General features: G+C 46.6%; 1 protein-coding gene across 7 annotated transcripts in view; it reads left to right on the plus strand.

The window, feature by feature from the left end:
* Positions 1-24035, plus strand: part of DIP2A (disco interacting protein 2 homolog A) — a 93037-nt gene that overhangs the window by 23177 nt on the left and 45825 nt on the right. For 4 of the 7 annotated variants that reach the window (XR_005019658.1, XR_005019659.1, XM_036849932.1 and 1 more), the window contains exons 4-9: positions 2121-2240; positions 3363-3590; positions 7859-7993; positions 14775-14894; positions 16029-16226; positions 23522-23613. Coding sequence is in view for 5 of the 7 variants with exons in the window: in XM_036849932.1 (XP_036705827.1) it covers positions 2121-2240; positions 3363-3590; positions 7859-7993; positions 14775-14894; positions 16029-16226; positions 23522-23613 (893 nt within the window). In the remaining 2 variants the exon portion in view is untranslated. Of the gene's footprint in view, positions 1-2120; positions 2241-3362; positions 3591-7858; positions 7994-14774; positions 14895-14954; positions 15113-16028; positions 16227-23521; positions 23614-24035 lie in introns of those variants that run through there. The other 3 variants (XM_036849933.1, XM_036849934.1, XM_036849935.1) reach the window with 3 other exon arrangements.

The raw sequence follows: 24035 nt of genomic DNA on the forward strand, positions 1-24035 counted from the left end.
TTGTTTGTTTCTAAGGCGGCAGTAACGTTTAAGGTGTGTGCTCACAGTCACAGCCAGGTCTCTTGCAGGGGCTCCTAGGTTTGTCTCTCTCCTGAACACTGTCTTTCATGAGTGTTTTCGGTTGTATGTCTGGGAGTATTTTTATTAGACCGTCAAGTTTAAATGATACTTTGGCTGGATATAAAATTCTAGGTTCAACACTCGTTTCTTCAGCTGTGTTGCCTTCTTGCACCTGGTGGTTACTATTGAGTAAAGTCAGTCTGTTTCCTGATCCTTCGAGATTATTTGCTCTTTCTCTCTGGAAGCTTTTAGGATTGACTGGCTGTCTTTGATATTTGTAAATTTTATTTTAATACGCCTAGGTGTGAATTTTTCATCTTTCCTGATAGTACCCTATGAGCCATTTTACTATAAGGTTTCTAAATGCTTTAAAAACATTTTGTTGGGGAAAATTTGAACACGTACGAAAGTGGACTTGGTGGTGTGATGAGCCCCAGACTCGTCCAGCCCCCGCAGTTCCTGCCATGCTCAGGCTCAGTCTTGGCTTCTTCATCAACCCCCTGCTTCCTCCCTTCCCATGTGATTGTGAAGCACATCTCAGAGATCATGTTATTTCATTTAGAGGTCATAATATTCTTGGCTTCTGTATCTGAAAAGAACGCATGTATCTCTAAAAGATAATGCCGTTGTCACAAAATAATTAACAATAATTCCTTAGTGTCAAATACCCAAATGTTCCTGTGGTTTGGGGAAAAAACAGTTTATTTGGACCCAGGATCCAAATGTGGTGCACATATCTCAGGTGGCTGATGTGTGTTTCCACCTTCGATAACTCGGTCTTGGGGCCTGGGCTGTGGTCCGGTGGCTCCATGGCTCCCTGGCTCCAGCAGGTCACTTAGGGTTCTGTGTTCTCTCACCAAGAGGCACTGCAGGCCTGAGTCTCTCTCCTCCTTGGGATGCTGGCAGACCCATTTGTTCATTAGGGTGGCAAAATGGCTGGACTGCTTCTATGGAGAGAAACTTGTGCTCGCTCACCACAAGGCACAGGAGAGCCTGGAGAAACGCTCAATTCTTTCCATCTGTTTACTCCTTTTTAAAATAATGGGTTAGGTCACCGGCATCCTCCAAAGGCAGCCAATTACTTTTGCTTCCTCTCTTCCTTCCTTTCTTTTCTTTTATCTTGTTTTTCATCATTGTAGTTGATATTCAGTCCTTCTAGCATTTACCCTTGGTGATGTTCCGACTGCCCCATCTTTATGAGCCTTTGGGAGCGTCTCCACATCGGCTCCGGCATTGGGGTCACTGGGCCATGTACTTGTTGGCTGTTAGGATGCAATGCTCCAGGCTCCCCTGTGCCCCCTGCCCCCACCCTAGAATCCGCCGTGTCTCAGGGCGCCTGCAGTGAGGTGGTGCTTGAGGACCACAGGCTGGGTGGTAGGGGTGCTTGTTGCTATCGGGCTTGTCATCATTCCTAGACGTTCTTAGGGACAGAGGTAAGACATACTGTTTAAAGCTAAAATGCCACGTGTGTTCACGCTGATAATTTCCACTCAGATTCAGGACTGCAGGGTTTTCCCTCACTTCTTTGGTCTCTGTTTCTCTTCTTTCCCTTACGAGTGTCTTGGTTTCCAGGGAGGGGCGATGGAGTGAGGCCATCAGGCCCCTCTTTGCTCGCTCTCTCACACTTGACCACAAGTGTGGCAGTGTGGCGGGGCCCCCATGACCACCGGCAGCAAGACTGCACGAGAGCCTGCGTTCCCTGTGCGGTTCTGCCGTCCTGGGGCTTGTCTGGGGCAGCAGCTTGACGGTCTGACCACAGGGCTTTAGCGCCACGTGGAGTGGTTTGTGCCACAGTCAGAGCACATTAGGTTCATGTTTCATTTTATTTTCAGTTTTGGGGATTTCTTCTTTTTGATTTAAATCTGAAAATATTTCCAAAGTCAAATCTACAAGCCGAGAAATATTTATGGAAATCTAGGACCAATGTGTGGGACCCACGTGTAGGCCGAGTTTGTGTTCCTTTTACACTCAGTGAAAACAAATAAAAACGTGGACCATGGTTTTGTTACTTCATAAGGAATCTAGTAACACATGTTTTTGTTGCTGTTCTTTCCATGCAGATGTTCACACCGAGGCTGTGCAGGCAGCTTTGGCCAAATACAAAGAGAGGAAGATGCCCATGCCTTCCAAGAGGCGCTCCGTCCTCACGCACATGTCCGTGGAGGCCTACACACCCCCAGGTACTGGGCAGGGTCACGGTGGCCTGGGAGGGGTTTCCCGTTGGGGCGGCACAGCCTCCGACCGGAGTGAAGAGTGTGTGTGTGTGGGGGCGGGGGGTGGGTGTAGGCTTGCTTCCTACAGGACATCTGTGTAGATTTTAATGTTTTCACTAAGATGCAGTTTGTGTCTTTTAGTAAAGAGAGGAACCTGGAGAACGTGCTTCGTGGGATGACAGAGTTCCCTGAATTCAGAATTCTAAAATTATTCTCATCTCATTAGCTGTTACTTGTTATGTTGTTACCAGGCCTTAAATGGGAAAGAATAAGGCTATTTGGAGGGTTTTTTATTTATTCTGCTATTGTGGTTTTGTTGTCGTGACCATTAGAAATGAAAGCTTTTACGTGGGGTCTCTCTTCAGGATAGTTAGTATGTCTTAAGTTTCTTCGAAAACCCTGTCCAGGTGCTTGAGAGTGCGAGGCTGCTGCCGCCTGTCTGGTTATTTAAGTCATGAAACTGGCGACGCGCGTGTTTGGTTTGAAGACATGGTAAAAAACCAAACACACCAGGTCTGCAAGATAAGCGTAGTGTTTTGGTGATGCTTCCTCACTTAAAAAAGAAGTTTATGTTGTTGAAAAAAGTCTTAGAAATGGCCGTCAAATTCTTGTTTCTATTGAATATAACCATAGATACTACCCAGTTTTTAAAGAACGTACTGATAACTGTGAAACCCATGATAAAATGCAGTCGTGCTGACTGGAGGAAACCAGAACTCACATCAGTTTCCTTGCCCGAGGCGGTGGTCTCAGGCAGGGGTTCTTTTCAGAGCTCAGTCACGTCCGCTGAGGGGACACAGGTGCCCTTGGGGTGGACTCCCGGGGCCCCACAGCACGCACTGAAGCCGTCAGGCTTGGGGCTGGCTGCGCTCCGGGTGTGGCACCCCGAGACTGAGCCCTCCGGGGGAGCCCGGGGTGAAGCCAGTTCCCGAGTTGCCCCGCGGGGCTCACGGTCGGTCAGACGCAGGCCCTTCTGGACGTGCGGGCGCGGCTGTGCAGGGGCCCAGGGCACGGGCCGGCTGGGGCCGGTGGGGACTCCGCCCTGGAGGACGCCCCCCCTCATGCCTGTCCTCATTATTCTGACCACAGACACATCGTCCGCCTCAGAAGATGAGGGCTCTTTACGGCGACCCGGGCGACTCGCCTCCGCTCCGCTCCAGAGCCATCCCAGCGTCGAGCCCTGGCTCGAGCAGGTCACTCAGGGCTCGTCCACCTCCTCCTCCGCCTCCTCCACCTCATCTCACCCGGGAGGGCAGCCTGCCGCCGCGCCCAGCGCCGCCGCCGCGCCCGCAGGCCCCGCGGCCCTCGCCCGCGTAGGTCAGTGCAGCCGCAGGGGCCCCTCCAGGCAGGGGAGCCCCCGCGCCCACCCAGACCCACCTTCTCCTTTTCCTACGGAAAATGTCCTTTTGGTAACAGAAGTGGTTCCTGATGCTTCTGTGGTTTGGCAGCCCCAGACCCTGTGGCGTGTGGGCCTGCCCCGGGGTCCCCGATGAGTGCCTGGTGTTTCTGCTCTGGGTGGGGGGGCCGGCACAGGTGGGCGGTCCCTGACGATCAGGGGGCCTGCCGCCTGCACGTGGTCCCCGCCTTTGCTCCTTCCTTGTGTGTCCAGCTGGAGCCCTCGGTTGTCCCTGCACTGGGTGTCCCGAGGCGGGGCTGGGGCTGCAGCCACTGTCCGGCCTTTCTTCCTCCACATACCAGGGTTAGACAGCCCTCAACCTGAAAAGAGATGTCAGTCAGAGTTCAGTCATACGGGTGCCTAGACCTTTTCCAAGTCACCCAGCCCTTTAAATTTCGTTAACCTTAGCGGCTTCCCTGGTGGCGCAGTGGTTAAGAATCCGCCTGCCAGTGCAGGGGACATGGGTTCGAGCCCTGGTCCAGGAAGATCCCACATGCCGCGGAGCAGCTAAGCCCGTGCACCACAACTACTGAGCCTGTGCTCTAGAGCCCGTGAGCCACAACTACTGAGCTTGCGCTCTAGAACCCGCGAGCCACAACTACTGAGCCTGCACTCTAGAACCCGCGAGCCACAACTGAGCCCATGTGCCACAGCTACTGAAGCCCATGCGCCACAACTACTGAGCGCACGTGCCACAACTACTGAAGCCCGTGCGCCTAGAGCCCGTGCTCCACAACAAGAGAAACCACCGCAATGAGAAGCCCGCACACCGCAGTGAGGAGTAGCCCCTGCTCAACGCAGTTAGAGAAAGCCCGCGCACAGCAATGAAGACCCAACGCAGCCAAAAATAAATAAAATAAATAAATAAATAAATAACATTAATCTTAGAAAGGAAAACATTGCAAACTTTTCACCATTTAAAGTCATTTTTTTAAAAGCAAAACCAGTAACGTAGCTGGCATGCAAAGGCCACATGCATTCTTGCACGAGTACCTTAAAAAAGTGTACTTCTCAGATGGCACATCAGTATTGCTGGGATCATCTGAACACCCTCTCCTTCCAGGTGTGGAGGGAAGAGCTAAGTCGCGTGATTGCAGCCTGCCTGAGACCACACAGCTGGCTGTGCTGGAGCCAGGGCTGGCCCGCAGTTTTCTGATTCCTGTTCATTTTCTTTGCTGTTAGCTGCTGTTCTGCTAAAACCAACATGGTGCATCAGAGGTGTGCCCATGACTGGCCAGTGTTTTGGGTGGGCTCCCAGTGGGTTAACTCCCCCAGGCAGGCCCGGGTCTCAGGTGCTGAGCTGCTTTCATGTAAGATCTCGGTCCTTTGGCTGGACTGGGCGTTGTAAGTGACCGACGTCTTCCATCTCTGGCCTCTGTGGGCCCATCAAGGACGCTCTTTGTTCGTTATTGGCTGTGTCACTGCAGACGTCTGCACGTTTCTGTGGAGCTCATGCCGTGAGTCTTGGGTGAGAACTCACGACGCCTTGACCTGCTTCCGGCATGTGGAGGAGCCTCTAAGACCGCCGGGGTCGGGCTGTCAGCACTGTCCTGGGGAGTTTGCTTTACGAGAAAAGGCTCCTTTGGAAACAGCCTGCCAGGATTGTTTTGGTAGCTTTCCTGGGGGTCCTAAAATGGCTGGTGGTTATAGCCCACCTGTCCTCACGGGGGTTTACAGTGGAGAGCTTGAAAACAGCTTGAGATGGATATATTTTCCTGTTTGTCACGGCGATTTCACATTTTGGAAATACACAGGTACCTCCAGTGTGAGGAAAATGGTAGCGTTTGAAAGTTCTCTTGGCTTAGTTCAGCTTCCCGAAGCTCTCTTCTGCGTTCGACGGTGAGGGGAATAGGGCAGAGTTTGCGTGTATTAGCCGTTGCCGAGCTGTCGTAAACACGGCTTCCTGGTGGGTTAGAAATAGAAGCATATTTAGCATGAAAAATTGACCACAGTTCAAAATGTTTAAGCAGACAGCCCTCGACTCCCCAGGGTTGTGGGGTGTTTTGAACGTAAGATGTGTTTGAGTGGGCGTCTCCATCCCCGAAAGGCCCTGGCTGTAAAGACTTCCAAGGCGGGTTTGTCACCTCTGTGGGTGGAGGACTCCTGATTGTGCAGGTGTGGCTGACACTGCTCTTCTCGCATCCTGCTTGCCTGGCCTCACGTGCACGTCGTGTGATTAGTTCTAGTAGATTCTAAACATCTTAACTCGGGCTCTGCTTAATACCTCACTGTTGTTTGTAACCTGCATATGCTACCTGTTTGACCTGAATTTTTAAGTCTGAAAAATACTCCATTTCCCTCTCCTTGTTATAAAAACCATCCTTTGTTTTAGTTTCTGACACTAGAGAATTCTTCAATTTGGGCTAAGGAAAGAAGTATAGAAAGAAGATGACTATAAAAAATTGGAGGCAGAAAATGTTAGGTAAAGGTAATTAAAAATATATATCATTTTCAATTTTGGGTTAGGAAAATCATATACATAAAACATTTGGACACGAATTAAATACCTATGTTTAAAAGCAGTACATTTAACTACAGTAGTTCAATTTTGTTTTGTTGTAAATTAATTAATTAATTAATTTATTTTTGGCTGCGTTGGGTCTTCATTGCTGCACGTGGGCTTTCTCTACTTGTGGCGAGCGGGGGCTACTCTTCATTGTGGTGCGCGGGCTTCTCGTTGCGGTGGCTTCTCTTGTTGCGGAGCACGGGCTCTAGGCACGCGGACTTCAGTAGTTGTGGCATGCGGGCTCAGTAGTTGTGGCTCGTGGGCTCTAGAGCACAGGCTCAGTAGTTGTGGCGCACGGGCTTAGTTGCTCCGCGGCATGTGGGATCCTCCCGGACCAGGGCTCGAACCCGTGTCCCCTGCATTGGCAGGTGGATTCTTAACCACTGCACCACCAGTAAGTCCTAGTAGTTCATTTTTATTTTGAGTGTAGTTTGCTTATTTTTATGCAGCTATTTAAGAAACTACTTGGTAGTTGAGATTACCATTTGTACCTTTTTTCATTAATAACTGTTAAAATCACTGGGTTTTTTTTGCTAGATTCGGAAGGGCGGGGAAATTTCTTTTTAAACTGAAGAACTTTATGATAAGCATACTTTAAAATGCTAATTTCATTAATATCAAGCTTTTTCAAGGGTTGTGAAAACTCTTGTCAAAAAGTTAGGTTTTTCTAAGTGGTGTTTTCTGCTATGTTAAGAGTGAGTTTGTGTTTTCCACATAATTTCATCTTTCTACATATTTTTTAAAATTCTTAGATTGCATACTGCCTAGGTTATGAAATGATAGATAAATGATTGGCATTAAAAAATTTTAAGTATCAAAGTGCCATCTATGATGGTGGGAGCATTCATTTGAAGACTAAAGAGATTACAGATCAGTATCGATTCTCAAGAGTGGACGAGCGTCACGCTAGGTCCAGACTCGGTACTTTCCTGGTGGAAGGCTTGGTTGTAGCAGAGATGCTATAGCAGCTCTCAGCCAACCAGTATCCGAACAGATAAAAATGCCCTACAGTGAAAACGAAACCCAGAGTCGACATTCAGACAGTGGAAGGAGTGACTTTAAACATTTTCTGTATCTGACATAGTTTGTCTTTAAATGTGACATTAATACATTCTGCCTTAAGAAGCTGATTGCAGCCTCTTAATAGTGGGACTTTTGAACTGGCAGTAGGGATAGTTTTTAATCTGTGTAGGTTTATTCTGTGAAGACTGTGAAGGTTTGTGTCTGCATGACAGCCAACTTGCCTTTTGGGGGCGTGGGGGTAGTTTATAGAAGCCTGGCAATTTTTCTCATAACACAATGAAAAATGTTCCAACAACAATTGATTTAAAATGTGTTTCTGCTTCATTGAGGGAGATTTCTAAGTAAAACCTCATTAGGCCGTTGGGAAAGGCGAGTTCCCTGCACCGTCTCTGTGCCGTAGTTGGTGGTTCTGGTCTAGTTGCCTCTCAGAACTGGACGGTCACATGCACACAGTGCTGTCGGGCCATGTCTGGAGTTCAGAGTTCACAGGATCCGATGTGCCTCGGTCAACCAGAAAAACAAAATGAGTCAGAATGCCCCGTGCCTTGCTTAGAGCTCAGCTAGTGAAGCTTCAGCTGAATGGGGTTTAAACAGCAGCTTAAGGTTAGTGCTCTTCTGAATTAACAGCACCTTTATTCTGGGTTTGTTTTTCAAAAGCAGAGCTGCACTCTGCCCCTCCCGATGTCACCATGGGCCTCGCACAGCATCAGCACGCCTCCTGTGAGCGTCCACAGCTGGCTTCCGTGACAGGAGTCCTTCGGGGGGGCAGCGGGCGCGCCCTAGAGACGGCAGGTGGTGAGCAGCCCCTCTTCCTGCTTTTGAGACAGTAGAGCACAGGTGTTGCACCTCACCTTGGTGTCTTCGGTTTAGCAAACCTGAGCCAGTCATCAGGTATCTTCCTGGTGCATTTAAACTGCCCGTGTGTATATCTTGCGGAGAAATAATCAGGAATAGCTTCGGAATTGGTCAAATGGGGAAAGAGGGGAGTAGGGAGGAGAAAGCCTTCACATTCAGACGCCCAGAGTTTGGATCTATGGTACTGTGGGAAAATGAGAAGCTGGGGAAGTTTCCTTTCGTGGACCCAGTAGGATGAGTGCAGCCCCGCCTGGGACAGCAACCCCTGCAGTCTCCCTCCTCAGCAGCCTGTGCTCAGTGCAGCCATGGCCGGGCTGTCCCACGTGCAGGCCCCGAGATGTCAGCATGAGTCTCGTCTCCTCATTTGTACTATTTCCTTTTGAAACAGTTTCCAGTTATCTTTTATCAGAATCACATGGAGTTTTCCTTCCAATGTGCCAAATTTGAGTTGCAGAAAAATCCAGAGTATCTCAGGAGTGTTTTATACTCCTGAGCAGTTGGTCAGATTTTGTTGAGGTCTTTCAGCTCCTTGTTCAGGTGCAAGAGGAGAAACTGAGTCAACATGAAGCAGGCTTTACATTTGTTAGATAGGTTTTAAAATTTTTAGTTTGTTATTCTTTATATTTAAATTTTCTTTTTTTAAATATTTATTTATTTATTTATATTTTGGCTGCGTGGGGACTTAGTTGTGGCACGTGGGATCTTTCGTTGCAGCGCGCGGTGCGCGGGCTTCTCTGTAGTTGCGTCTCGCGGGCTTAGTTGCCCCGTGGCCTGTGGGATCTTAGTTCCCCGACCAGGGATCGAACCAGCATTCCCTGCATTGCAAGACGGATTCTTAACCACTGGACCACCAGGGAAGTCCCTATTTAAAATATTTTAAGAACTTGGTTGAGGTATAAATGACATTATCTACTGCACATATTAACGTGTGTAATTTTATCAGCTTTAAGAGACATGTACACCGTGAAACCCCCACTGCAGCCAGCACACCCAGCGCTCCTGGGGGCTTCCTTCCTTGTGCGCCTTTGGAATAGCTCCTTGCTGCCCTTTTTGGCTTCCCTCAGGCAACCGCTTATTTACTTCCTGACACTATAGATTAGTTTGCACTTTCTAGGATTTTATACAAATAGAATCACCCAGCATTTACTCTTCTTTGTCTGGCCTCCGCCACTCTGCAAAATTATTTCGAAACTCATCCATGTTCTTGCATGTATCAACAGTTCATTCCCTTTCTTGACCTGTTTCATCCTACAGGTGCACACTAGTTTATCTTTTTACCTCCTGACGGATATTTGGGGTGTTTCCAGTTTTTGGCTATTAGAGGTAAAGCTGCTGCTGTGACTCTTCCTTTACAAGTCTTTGTGTGGGTATATCCATTCATTTATTTTGGGTCAATACCTAGGAGTAGGATAGCTGGATCATATAGCAGGTTTATGTTTTAGCTTTTTAAGAAATTGCCAAACTGATTTCCCAAGTGGTTGTACCATTTTACATCCCCACCGTTAGTGATAAGAGTCCCCATTCCTCCACATCATTGCCGAGAATTGGTATTGTCGGTTTTTAAATTTTAACCGTCCTAATAGGTGTGTAGAGGTATCTCATTATAGTTTTAATTTGCATCTCCCTAATGACTGATGATGTTTAGCATCTTTTCATGTGCTTATTTGCCATCTATATATCTTTTTAGAAGTCTGTTCCAATCTTTTGCTTACTTTTTAAATTGTGTTGTTTGTTTTCTTACTAAGCTTTGAGAGTTCTTTATATAATCTGGATACAAGTTCTTTATCAGGTTTATAAATTGTACTTTCTCCCAGTCTATGGCTTGTGTTTTCATTCTCTTAATAGTGCCTTTCAGAGAGCAGACGTTTTTAGTTTTGATGAAGTCCAGTTTACCATTTTTTGCTTTTATGGATCCTATTTTTGTGTCATATCTGAGATATATTTTCCTAACCCGAGGTCATAAAGGTTTTCTCCTATAATTTTATAGTTTTATGTTTTATGTTTAGGTATATGATTCATTTTGAGTTAAGTCTAATATCAGTGCAAGGTATGAACCTAAGTTCACTTTTCTGTATATGGATGTCCAGTTGTTCTAGGATCATGTAATACAAAGACCCTTCTTTCCCTATCCAGTTTATTTGGCATCTTTAGTGAAGATCGGTGGACCGCATATGAGAGAAGCCTATTTCTGGGCTCTATATGCTGTTCCACTGCTTTGTCTGTCCTTATACCGGTACCACACTGTCATGATTATATATGTATATGGGGGGGGGTGGTTTATATGTGGTTTTATAATAAATCTTGAAATTGTGTACTGTAGTTTGTCTTCAGCTCTTCTTTTCATTTAAAAAATTGCCTTAGCTATTCCAGCTCCTTTGTATCTTAATATATAGTTTAAAATCAGTTTGTTAACTTCTACCAGAATTCCTACTGGGTTTTGACTGGTACTTCACTGACTCTCTAGATCAATTCGGAGAGAATTGGCATCTTAACAATACCGTATGTTTCAATTGATAAATACAGTATATCTCTCCATTTACTTAGCTCTTTAAAAAGTTTTTTCAGCACTGTTTTGTAGCTTTCAGTCTACAGGTATTGCACATATTTTGTTAAAATTATCTCAGAATAGGGACTTCCCTGGTGGCGCAGCAGTTAAGACTCTGCGCTCCCAATGCAGGGAGCCCGGGTTCGATCCATGCCACAACTAAAGGAGCCCGCGAGCCGCAACAAAGGAGCCTTCCTGCCGCAACTAAGGAGTCCACCTGCCACAACCAAGACCGGGTGCAACCAAATAAATAAATATTTTAAAAATGTGTACATTAAAAAAAAAATTATCTCAAAATACGTTATATTTTTTGATGCTTTTATTGTACAAATGGTATTTAAATTTTTTTCCAGTTTATTGCTCATCTGTAGAAACATAGTCGGTTCTTGTATGTTGACCTTACATTAATTCCAGTAGTCTTTTTGGTAGATTCTGTAAGATTTCTACATGTATGATCATATTGTCTATGAATACCATTTTACTTTTCTTTGCAAATTGTTTGCCTGTAGGAACATTTAGTTTCCTGGCTTTATTGCAGTGTCTAGGACTTCTAGTAACATCAGTTAGAAATGTCAAGAGTGGACACAAATTGCCTCTTTTCCCATTTTAGGGGAAAGCATCCACTTTTCAATTTTTAATTGTGGTGTTAGCCATGGGTTTTTCATAGATGCTCTTCATCAGGTTGGGGACATTCCTTTTTTTCCCCTAGTTTTCTGAAAATTTTTATCATGATTTTTGTTAAATGATTTTTAAAATGTATTAAACTCATCACATGGTTTTTCTTTCATAGTTTGTTAATATAGTACATTTCATTGACTGATTTTTGAAGATTAAGCCAAAGGTATGTTCTCAAGATAAACCCCACTTGGTTATGGTGCATTACCTCTCTTACATATTGTGGATTTGATTTACTAATATTTTGTTAAGGATTTGTGTCTATGTTTGAGATAAATACTGGTCTGGGAATTTTGTCCGGTTTTGGTATCAAGATAATACTCACCTCAAATGAACTGAGCAGTGTTCCTTCCTCTTCTGTTCTCGCGTCAGTTTTGTGTCTTTGGAGGAGTTTGTCCGTCTCGCCTCCGCTCCGCAGGTTCCCTTGTTGTCGTGGGTGGGTGTGGGGCCTGCGATGCTGTCCTGCCTGGTCCTGACACCAGCAGTCAGGGTCTCCTCACTCTTCATCTTAATCGTTCTAGCTAGAGAGTTCACTGGATTTTGTTTATCTTTCAAAGAACCAGTTTTAGTGTAATTGTTTTTCTCTGTTGCTTATCTTTTTTCCTATTGCATTTATTTCTACTCATGTATATTACTTCTTTCCTTCTACTTACTTTGGCTTTCCTTTGCTCTTCTTTTTCCAGTTTCTTTTTTTAAAATCCAGAATGTGTTTATCGGGATGTTTTTCCGTTCGTCTTGATTCAGGGTGCTTTCAGTTGCTGCCACGCCTGCCCCTCCCACATCGTCTGCTGCTTTCGTGATGGCAGAGACGGTGCCACGGCCCCAAATATTTACTCTCTAGCCCTTTAAGAAAAAGTTTGCCAACTCCTAGTACAGGAAAATAAGCAGAAAATACAGACAGTTCACAAAAAGAGGTGTAAAAATAGTTCTTACACATGATGTTCTTTCAGCCTTTTTCACAATTGGAGAAATACACATTGTTGGTGGGAATGCAAAGCAGGTCAGCCTCTCTGGAGGAGCAGTTGGTAAGATCTGTGTCTGTACTTCCATTTGGACCCAGCAGCGCCAGTGTAGGAGTTTACCCTGAATGCACACCTCCAAAGATAAGGAAACACATGCACACGAGGTCGTTCATCGCAGCACTGTCTGTACCTCCAAAATATTGGGAAGTACCTACTATCCAAGCCTCTCAAATTGGTTGAATAAACCTGGTACATTCACACTGTGGCGGACCGTGCAGCTGTCAGGAATAGCGAGAAGACCTTTATGACCTGGAATGAGGTGCTTTTCCAGGAGACATTAAGTGAAAAGGCAAAGAGTAAAGGAACGTTTATAGTACATCGCCTTTTGTGTGAGAAATAGGAAAATAAAGCAAGCATAAGCCTACTATCTCTGTAGAAGGAAATGCAGGAAGGATAAGCCAGAAAGCAGTGGGCTGGTTCAACCCGCAGGTGCATGGGGTGGGGTGTGCAGAAGGACTTTAGGAGGGAGTGACATTTCTTTGAGTTTATCTTTTTATATAGTTGTGATTTTTAGAAGTACGTTCTACACATTCAAAACATAAACTTGATGGAAGGAAGGGGAAAACCCTAAAACTGAAAGGAATTGTAAATAAACAAACCTGATTGTATTTCTAAGAACTACGTAGCCACCCTTAGGAGGGTGAGGGGAGAGAGTTGGCAGAGGTCAGTGATGGACACAGCACCCTCGGTCCTGGACGAGGCTGTGTAGGAAGCACAGCAAACCAATTCTGAACTCTTGTTCGTAGCTTTGTTCCTGTAGTGGTTTGGGTACAACAGTTGGAACTGATTCTGTATCTGTGATAGCACTGAGCGAAGGTGTTGGTGTTGGGAGACAGGGTTCTCGCTGCAGACGAAAGGCACCCAGACGTGGAGCACAGCACGAGGGGCCCTGGCATGGACTCGGGGCTCTAGGATAGAGACCTGTATCTGTTACGCGGCCCGTGTGCACATGTGTATTGTATGTGTAGGGGGGTGTGCGTATCCATGGATACATACGTGTGCACGTGCACAGCATACTTTCTTAGCTCCGTGTGCTGGAAGAAGAAAGACACGGAGCGGTAGCAGTGAGCACACCGAGGCGCCAGGTCTTGGTCTTCAGTACCTTTCCCTCAGGAGAACCAGGAAGGAAGGAAGGAAGGAAGTCAGGTGTCAGGGGTAAATGTCAGTGGACTGCTCAAGCTGGAAAATAATTTGGCAACCGTTGCAGTAAACCTTGCCTCTGGCAGAATGACCAGTGGCTGTTAAATGGAGGGAGAGAGCTGTATGAAGATCATGGTACTCGTGAGGTCCTGAAGTGTCTCCTCTCACACTCTTATTAGAGGCACAAGCAAAAACTAGTACCGACAGTGGAGCACTGGACGGCACGTTGCCCGGGTGACCGAATCCTGTGTCTCCCTGAGGGTAGGTGGGTGTCCCGTGGGTCTGGACGTGATACTCAGGTACTGCTTCAGCCAGGAATGCAGCATCTGACTTGAATACTGAGAAAAGCTCAAGCAAATGCAGGATGAGGTATGTGCTACTTAATGATGGAAAGAACTGGACACTTTCAAAGTGCTGGTGTTGTTAAGGACAGAGGAGACTGCTGGCCAGTGAGTGCAGCTCTCGATCGCTGGCCCAGCCCTGGAGGAGGGAGGTGCCAGCTGCCTCGCGGTGCACGGGCGTGGCTGGGGCTCCAGGCCTTGCCCTCGCCTCCTCTGCCAGCGCGCCTGCTTGTGTTCCCACGTGCCTTTTCCTCCGAGCGCTTGTCACCGAGGCTGGTGCCCTGTTCCACCAGCACATGTATGTATTTCTGCTGGTTTTTGTGCAGCAGACGGTGACCAGTTTGAGGGCAGACTCTTATCTGTCTTGGCGGACTTTACATCTCCCGGAACGGCGTTCCTTGATAATTATGGAGGACACCAGAGAGCTTTTAGCTTATGTGGGTTATATCTCTGTATATTTACCATATTAGAAATTAAAACGAAAGATTTTTAAAAATATTCATTAACTCATTTAAAAATAACAATAATAAACTCATTATCTCTTAACATAAGTAGCCCATATTTATGAAAGCAGTTCTAATACAACGAGATGCCATGGGAAGGGTAGGCTTGTCTGCTGCGGTTGCCGGTCTCTCGTAGCTGGCGAGAGAGCAGCTTCTGGGTGGGTTCCATCTGCTGGGCGTGTGGCCTCTGGAAACCTCCACTGTGCGCGTGTGAGAGAGGAGAGGGAAGGAGCAAATGGCGTCTATAACGTGACCCCTGAAGGGGTCTCAGGCACCCCCAGGGGTCCCTGGGCCACTCTGAAAACCGCTAGCTTAGAACAAGTTCTGGTTCCTGGAAGGCATTCAGTAAACGTTTGTCAGATGAACTAATAAATTCCAAAATGGCCATTTGAGGGGGGCAGCGCTTGGCTGGATTTCCAAGTTCCGACGCGCTCACGCGAGTGGTGTCTAGACCTGGGTTCCGCATCCAGCCTCAGCACTCTCTTCCCGTGGCAGGTGTCCCCGTGAGCAGCAGAGTGTCCTCCAAGATCCAGCAGCTTCTTAACACCCTGAAGAAACCAAAGCGCCCTCCCCTGAAGGAGTTCTTCGTGGATGATTTTGAGGAGCTGTTGGAAGGTGAGCGTCCCAACTCCGGCCCCTGGTTTGTGCGGACAGGGCGGCCGTCACATCTGAGGACGCAGGCAGACGTCTTTCCTGCGTGGGTCACACCCAGACTCTGTGCTCATCGTGTGTGGTGGGACCTCAGCGTCACACACGACCTCGGGCTCTGTGTCAGCAGCTCGTAGGTAAGAGAGAGCGTCTCTCTGTGCCTCTGGTCCAGTGGTTAGTACTTGGTAAGAATACATCTAAGATTTCATTTTACTTCCATGATTTAAATTTTTATTTAAACTTTAAATCTGAAATACTTGTCTTCCCGTGGTTTTATTTATTTATTTATTTTCCCCTTGATTTTAAAGTATTATATCTTTAGCAAAGTTTGGGCTCTTTTTCAGGATTTTAGCCTCTCACATATGAATGATACATATATTTAGAGAAAAAGAATATAGACTTATTTTTTTTAATTACCAAGAAACAGAAAGGAGTATAAATCTGTAGAAAAGTAAGAGAAGTGAAGCCCCGTACAAGGTAGCAGCGTGTGACGTGTGGCTGGGGCCTCGGGGCACGCGGCCGCCCCCTGCCCCCGGCCTTGCACCTCTGCTGTGCAGTAGTCCCACAGACCAGCTCTGGTGTCTCCTCCCACTTGGGGATTCGACATGGCTGTTAGGGCACGTCTGTGTAATCAGATCACGACTTTCAAATTCAGAGTTCAATGCTATGAATGCTTTTTAGGAAGCCTTTCTTACATTTGGGCAAATCTTGATGACATGTCCACTGGAAACGTAATAGATTTTACTTTATTTTTTTCTTTCAACGTGGTTTGAGCACCTAAACTGAAGTGGTGATTCTACTCTCATCCTTTATAAGTGGGGACACCTGCTTCTCAGGTGCCTTCCGGGTGAAAGCCTGGGGGTCGTTGTAATCCTGGGGTTACAGTAGCCAGGATTCATCTTGATCCATGACTAGCTCTCTTTCCATCCTTGCTCAATTGGTCTGTGACTGTTACAATGATAGGGAAATCTAAACAAATCATGGTAGCCTTCTTACAACTGGTATTTGTAAAGAGGAAAAGTATAACATGTGAATGCCTAGCGGCAGAGTGTGTGCCTGCTTCTGTGAAATGCTGCTTTTCACATGCGGTTTTGCTTGTAGTGCAGCAACCAGACCCAAGTCAGCCGAAGCCTGAGGGCGGCCAGATGGCAGTGCTGGAAGGGGAGCTGCTGGCCGTGGGCAGCACCTGGCCACCGTCGCTGCTGGCCGCCTTGCAGCAGTGGGGCACCACGCAGCCCAAAGCCCCGTGCCTGACAGCCCTGGATACCACGGGGAAGGCCGTCTACACCCTCACCTATGGCAAGTGTCAACAGAAAGCAGCTGGGCGCTGGCTAGCTGTGAAATGTTACATGTCATACAACACAGACGTGCAGCTTGAGGAACATGAAAGAACAGATTCCTGACAAGCTGACACAACTGGCAGGGAAACAGAACCTCGCCTCCCCCCCGGGGGCCCCTCCCGGGCCACTGCCCTTCCCCCACCGGGGGACCGCTCCCTGCCTGGTGGTTTCGGGAGTTCACATCTGTGTGTGCATTTCTGAACAGTGGAGTTTAGTTTTGTCTCGTTTTGAACTTTGGACAAATGGCGTCAAGCAGTATGTGTGTTTTGTGTTTGGCGTCTTTTGGTTCCATTCTACGTGTTTATGTAACACGAATCGCGTGCATTTGGCTGGACGTGTTTTCACGGAGCACTCGGCCCCGAGGCACTTCTGGCCCCCAGGCCGGCGTCCCCCACAGCCGAGGCCAGTGCCCTGCTGACCGCTGGGTGTGAGCCAGTCCGAGGTGCTCTGGGCTGCGTCTTGCTCAGCGCTGTCTGAGGTTCACCCCTGTGCTGTGTGCTGCGTGGTCAGTTCATTCTCGTTGATGGACGGTATCTCATCGTGAGAATGCGCCACGGCCAACGTCTGAGCTCAGCGGTAGGTGGGCGTCTGGGTTGTGTCCGCTCCGGGGCTGCTGCGTGTCGGGCTGTTGCGAACGTTCTCTGTGGGTCTGAGGTGGATGTGTAGGCGTTCGTGCTGCTGTGGGCGTAGGACTCGCGCGTCAAGCTTCAGGACGAGCTGGCGAGCCATTTCCAGCCCCCAGCCCCGGGGAGGAGTCCCAGCGCTGGATACTGACTGTTCCCGTTCGCCTGCCTGGAGGGAGCATTGTGGCGTCCAGTGCCTGGTGCTGAGGGTGCTTCTAATGTGCGTACTGGCTGCTTGAACACCTCCTTCTATGAAGTACCCAGATCTTTGGGTCATTTTTCTGTTCGATTGCTAATGCTTTTTATGTTTTAGATACACCTTTTGTCCAGTACATGTTTTGCAAATATCTTCTTCCACCCTTTGCACTGCCTTTTAACACTTTTAATTGTGGCTTTAGATGGATAAGAAGCCTTAACCTAATTCGTCTAATTTATCTGTTTTTCCCCTTTTTTGTGCCTTCTGTTCTGTGTAGGAAGTCTTTGCCAGACCTAAGGTCACAAAGGCATTCTCCTCCTCCGAGACTTCTTCTGAAGACTCGTTCTGCTTTTCACACTTAGCGTTATGATCCATCTACAGTTTAGTTTTGTGTGTGGTGTGAACTTGGACTCATTTTCTCTCCTGTGAATGGAATTGACCCACTATCATTTGTTGAGAAGCAGCCCTTCCCCCAGATACGGCTTTGTCATCCGTCAGGTGAAAACTGTACTTGTGGGTCTGTTCTCTTCACCATCCGTGCTTCCTGAGTTACTGGAGCTTTATGAGTCTGTGTTGGATGTCAGTCCTCCAGCTCTGTGATTGCGCCTCAAGATTTCCTTGACTATTCTTGGCCCTTTACATTTCCAAGTAAACTTTTTTTTAAAATTTATTTATTTAATTCATTTATTTTTGGCTGCGTTGGGTCTTCGTTGCTGCATGTGGGCTTTCTCTAGTTGCGGCAAGCGGGGGCTACTTGGCTACTCTTTGTTGCGATGCGCAGACTTCTCATTGCGGTCGCTTCTCTTGTTGCAGAGCACGGACTCTAGGTGCGTGGGCTTCAGTAGTTGTGGCACGTGGGCTCAGTAGTTGTGGCTCACGGGCTCTAGAACGCAGACTCAGTAATTGTGGCGCGCAGGCTTTGTTGCTCCGTGGCATGTGGGATATTCCCGGACCAGGGCTCGAACCCGTGTCCCCTGCATTGGCAGATGGATCCTTAACCACTGCGCCACCAGGGAAGCCCTCCAAGTAAACTTTAGAATCGGCTTGTCCATTTCCAGAAAAAAATCCTGCTGGGGTGTTGATTGGCACTGCACTGAACCCATAGTCCAACTTGAGGCAAATCGGTGTTGTTGCAGTTATGGGATCTTCCAGCTCATGACCCTGGAATATCCCGCCTTTGAAGGCCTGCTTTAGTTTCTCTCAGTGACGTTTTATGCTTTTGAGTCCGGGAGTCTTGAGCTTCTTTCGTTAGATTTATCCCTATTGTAATGGAATGATTAAATTTTTTCTACTCAATTGTTGCTTGTAAATAGAAATGCAATTGATCTTTTAAATGGTGACTTTGTATCTAGTGATCTTGTTAAAGTGACATACTAATTCTTTTTGGTCTATTAACGAGTAGTTTTGGACATCCTGTGCACAAGTTGAGCCCCTGTGAGCAATGGCCTTTCTAGTTCTCACACCTTCGGTTTCTGTTCTTGTCTCACTGCACAGGCTGGAACCGCCGGTGCGGTGTGAATCCTTCTGTGTCTCAGGTGGAAAGCAATTGGTCTTGAAGTACGCTGTTTACTGTAGCTTTTTTGCTTGTTTTATGGTAGAAATTCTTTGTTGTAATGAAGTTCTGTTTCTGGTTTGCTGAAAGTTTCGCATCATGGATTGGCTTTTTCTGCTTCATCGAGATGACCATACAGTTTCTCTGCCCTTCTCCACTAATTTGATGAATTACATTGATTAATTTTCAAATGTTAAGCAGCCCTTGCATTCCTGGAATAAATCCCACTTGGCCAAGATATCTTTTCAATACATGCCTGGATTCTAGTTGCCAGTATGCTGTTTGCGCTCTTCGCACCTCTGCTCGTTAGAGAGATGGCTCTGTAACTCTTGAAGAAAGGCGCTCGCTGCGCACTCATGAGTGTGCTTTGCTGACAGCCTCCCCCTGGAATTCAGCTTCCGGGTGCGGGTTACGCGAGGCCTGTGTTGCGCTCAGCACAGACTTCCCTTGCGAGGGAGCCTGCGGGGACTGCGGCCGGACGGCGTCGCCCGCATCCCGCCGTCCCCCGCTTCCCGCCGTCCCCCGCATCCCGCCGTCCCCCGCATCCCGCCGTCCCCCGCTTCCCGGGAGACCTTCTCATGCCTCGCTCCGCCTCCGTGCTTCCTGAAGGCCCCAGCCTGTGGTCCTTCTCTCCTTGTCTTGCGTTTTAAGTCTGTAGCCACTACACCTGTAAGACACCACTCACTACTCTTGCTTTTTAAGTCAGGAGTCGTACTGTTTTTTCTTTCCTTTGTGGAATGTTCCTTCCTGCCACCCCGCGTTTCCTACTGTAACCTCTCCTGCTGGCTGTGGGACTGCCCGCATCTTCCTTTGTGAAGGTTGTCAGGCATCTGTCAGCACTCTGAAGACTTCGTGGTATCCTTTGAGGAGTGAGATGCCGGATTATTGCTGCTGTCTGGATGAGGATGTGTCTTTTTTCCCTGTGATGGCTTTTTGGCTTTGGCTTGCATCTGTCTTACTGTGATGTACATATTTAGCTGTTATATTCTTTGAAAGTTTCCTGCTTGGGGTCCACAGGGCTTCTTAGATCAATGGAATGTTATCTTTCATCAGTTTTTGGAAAATTATAGCCATAATTTCTTGATATAGTGCTTCTTCCCCATTTCTCTCTCCTATCCTCCTGGGACTCTGATTACATTTATATTAATACCTTTTCTGAGTCCCACGTGCCTTTTTTATATTTTGCATTCTTTTTTAAAAAATTAATTAATTGATTAATTTTGACTGCGTCGGGCCTTAGTTGCAGCATGCGGGATCTTTCGTTGTGGCATGTGGGCTCTTCATTGCAGCCCACAGGCTTCTCTCTAGTTGTGGCACATGGGCTCTCTAGTTGTGGCATGCCGGCTCAGTAGTTGTGGCACGCAGGCTTAGTTGCCCTGTGGCACGTGGGATCTTAGTTCCCCAACCAGGGACTGAACCAGCGTCCCCTGCATTGCAAGACCGATTCTTAACCACTGGACCACCAGGGATCCTTTTTATATATATACTTCAGTTTGGAGATTTTCTGTTTTCCTTTATTCACGTTTTCTAAAACTGGTGTGTTCTGTGTGACCCTTTCCTCTGCTGGGGGTGGTCCCCAACCATGGGTTTTGTCTTATGTGGCGACTTTGGGGCTCTGCCTGGCCTTTCAGAGGTTTCCACCCGCTGTGCATGGCCCCGAGATTCAGCAGGCTCTTCTTGAAGCCCCAGTCTCCGCGCCCCAGCCGCAGCACTCCGAGGGGCACAAGGCCGTGAGATGTTCGTCTCCTGTGGGCGCCAGACGCTAAGCCCCGCCCCCAGCTTTTGTAAGAACAGCTGCAGAAGGTCAGCTCACCTCCCAAGGGTTTCCCCAGGGGTCTTAACTCCTCTAGTTGTCTTTGCTGCCTCCGACAGATGGTTTTGCATTTTATCCAGTTTTAAGTCATTTTGGGTGGGAGTGCTGGTCTGCCACCACTGCTCTTTCCTGCTTGGAAGCAGAGTCTCAGACCTTTATGCTTTTAAGATTCATCCGTGTTATTGTGTATAGTTGTAGCTCATTCATTTCTGTTGAGGAATGAATATTGAATATTTCAGAATATATGTCTCTATTATACTGTTGATGGACTTCTGGGTCATTTCCAGTTTTGCGTGTTACAGACAGTGCTACCGGGAACATTCCGGTGTGTGCTACCTGGTGTGTAAGCGTGCATTTTTGTAGGGTATATACTTAGGAGAGGAGGTGCTAGCTAGTTCTGGGATTATGACATCTTTACATTTATCAGATAATTCCAGACTTTTCCAGTTTGCACTTAACTGGTCAGTGTATGAGTCCCACCGTCTCCCTGTCATTGGCGGGCTTATTAATTTTGGCTAATGTGGTGAGAATATGGTGACAGTCGTTGTGGTGCTAATTTGCATTTTCCTGTTGACTGAGTAGGTTGAGATCTTTCCCTGTTTCTGATCATTCGGGTTTTCTCTTTTGTCACGTGTTGCTGAATCTTCTGCACGTTTTCATACAGGGTTGTTTGCGGGCGTTTTGCGTGTTCTGGATGCCAGTCGTTGGCGGCGGCTTACTGTGAGCCCTGGCCGCTCACAGCTCTGCAGCAGGCTTCCCTCCTCCCGTCCTGGGCTCTAGCACTGCTGTTCTGCCACCCGCGTTTAGACCTGCCGCCCACCCGGAGGGAGTTTAGTTTGTGTGTGTGCTGTGGGCCTGGGCTCGGGGTCAGTTCTTCAGGAAAGATGGCAGGCAGCTGTCCCGTTCTTGTCCCCTCCGTGCTACCCGTGTTGTAACTGGAGTTGTCCACACGGGGGTGGGTCTGTTTGGGGTTCTTTGTTTTATCACATTGATTTATATTCTACCCTTACGCCAATAGCACACTCTTTTCTTTTTTTTTTTTAAAGATTTTTTTGACGTGGACAGTTTTTAAAGTCTTTATTGAATTTGTTACAATGTTGCTTCTGTTTTATGTTTTGGATTTTTGGCTGTGAGGCATGTGGGATCTTAGCTCCCCGACCAGGTGTCGAACCCTCACCCCCTGCATTGGAAGGCGAAGTCTTAACCACTGGACCGCAGGGAAGTCCCAGCCACGCTCTCTGAATTGCTGTCGCTTTATAATAGTCTTGACGTCCATTGAGAAAGTCTTCCTGTCTTGTCTCCTTTTTCCAGAGCGTCTTGGCTTCTCTCGCCCTGGTATTTCAGTGTCAGTTTGTGTCAGGTGCCACAGACACACCTGTTGAGGTTTTGGTTATCGTTGCCTTGAGCAGTTTGAGGAGAATTAGCACGTTTGCATTACGGTGCCTTCTAGCAAATGGACATAATAGGTTCCTCCGTTCATTCAAATCTTTTTCAACCTCAGTACTGTTTTATAAGTTCCTGGGGGGAGACTTTGCATACTTTTGGTAACACATATTCTTAGATATTTGGCATGTTTATTTAAATCTTATTATAAATAGCATCATTAAAATTTTTATTTACTGTTTATCGATGGCACATAGATATTAAATGCTATTTGCGTATTGCTGTTATATCTGATAGCCTTACTGAGTTCAGTTATGGGATTCATGATATGTGCAGTCCCGTCTTCTGCAAATAATGACGGTTTTGTTTCTTATTGTTTTACCTTCTCTGCCCCTTGCACCCCAGTTGCATTGGCTGAGACTTTGAGTGAAAAGGCAGTTGTCCTTGACTTGCTCCTCCTCTCTGAGGGAAGGCTTTCAGTATCTGACCATTAATGATGATACCTCCTGTGGAATTTTTAAAGATGACTTTTAACAGTCACATTAAGGAAGTTTCCTTTCATCCCAAATTTAAGAGGGATTTTTAAAATCCTGAATGATTAATTATTTTAGTTTTTTTCACCTTTATTCTGTTAATGTGGGAAATTATGTTGATTTTCTGTTAAACCTCTTTGCATTGTTGCAGAGAGGTCATGATGCATTTTTCTTTTTATAAATATCTGGATTCAGTTTGGAAATCTTTATGTGTTACAGTTACAGTTATTAATATCTTGAGTTGACCTTTCTATTTAGGCAAAGGCAGTGGTGTTTTGAGTTGACTATTTTTCTCATTTATTTCTCAGGCCCCGCAGTTCACTTATCTCACAACGTTGTGCCCGAGTTTAGACTATTTACAGCAAAGGGCGTGTGGTTGCCGCGTGGTTGCCCAGGGGTGGGGAGGGTGAAGGACGGCTCTGTCTTCCTGCGTTGCTGCACCGGGCAGGGTGAGTGGGAGGGCTGCTTCCGGTTTGGGGTGGACTCAGGCTTTTCCGTCTTCCTCCCCCTCTCTCCCTACCCTTCAGTGTCCCGTGTATCATGTGCCGTGTTCCTCCGGGAAGCACCCACAGGGCTGGGCACCTTCAGGAGGGGTCCAGACGCTCCCCTCCAGCCTCCCGTGGCTCTGCCAGGTTCCCTAACATCTCCCTGACTGTCTCCTTTTTTGAGTGAAAGCAGAGATGAAGATGGACCCACCTCATGAATTGTTGTTGTAAAGGTTAAATGACTTATATGCCACTCTCATAAGGGATATAATTGAGACACATTCAATGACATGAAAGCGCATTCACAGTGCAATGTTGATTGAAAAAAGGGTGAAGTATGATCCCATTTCTTAAAAATTATGCATACGTGTGTGTGTGTATACATATATAACAGAAAGAATGCTTTTTTCAGCTGGCTTTTCTATATTCTGAATTTTCTATGATAAAATGCTGTTTTACTTTTCTGTTAAGAAAAATAAATCAGTAAGTTGTTTTTAAGAGAAAACTTCATTGCAGCATTGTGCAAAATAATTATCAATTGGAAACTACCTGAATTTTCAGCAATAGAGTAATAATGGTGTGTTAATGGGATGTTATGATTGCTACATTAAAATGTTAATTATTAGTTGCTTAAATTTTACATTGCTTAGTATTTTTATTTTATTTTAGGCAAACTTTGGAGTCGGAGTTTAAAACTAGCTTATACTCTACTTAATAAACTGACTAATAAGAATGAACCACTACTTAAACCCGGAGACAGAGTAAGTAACCAAATGCACCTTTGTTGGAGTGAGTGAGGATGGAGACTAAAAATCTGTTTCAGTGACATCAGTGTTCTCTCAGCTGTTCAGACTTACAGCATTAATCGAAGGGATTTAAGTCAGCAATGAAAAAATATTAAATGTGGAAAAAGTTTGTGTTGGTGTAGATAAAATGATCGTTCCTTTTAGTCTCCCTCATTGCCCATTTCCTGATTCTTAAACCTCTTTTCTCTTTGACTTCATATGTGTTGATTTTAATAAAAATGTTAATGTCAGATATTAATCAGTGCTACATTTCCAAAGCTTAAGTTTTGTGAAGAAACGTTGACCTTACTTTGAAATTCTGTGTGTTTTATATTCATCTCCTTCCCTCTTCCATGGGGTCAGAACAGAACTCAGAGGAGGCTTGGGGCTTAGTTCCT

Source organism: Balaenoptera musculus, chromosome 4, assembly GCF_009873245.2.
Source record: "Balaenoptera musculus isolate JJ_BM4_2016_0621 chromosome 4, mBalMus1.pri.v3, whole genome shotgun sequence".
Lineage (NCBI taxonomy): Eukaryota > Metazoa > Chordata > Mammalia > Artiodactyla > Balaenopteridae > Balaenoptera > Balaenoptera musculus.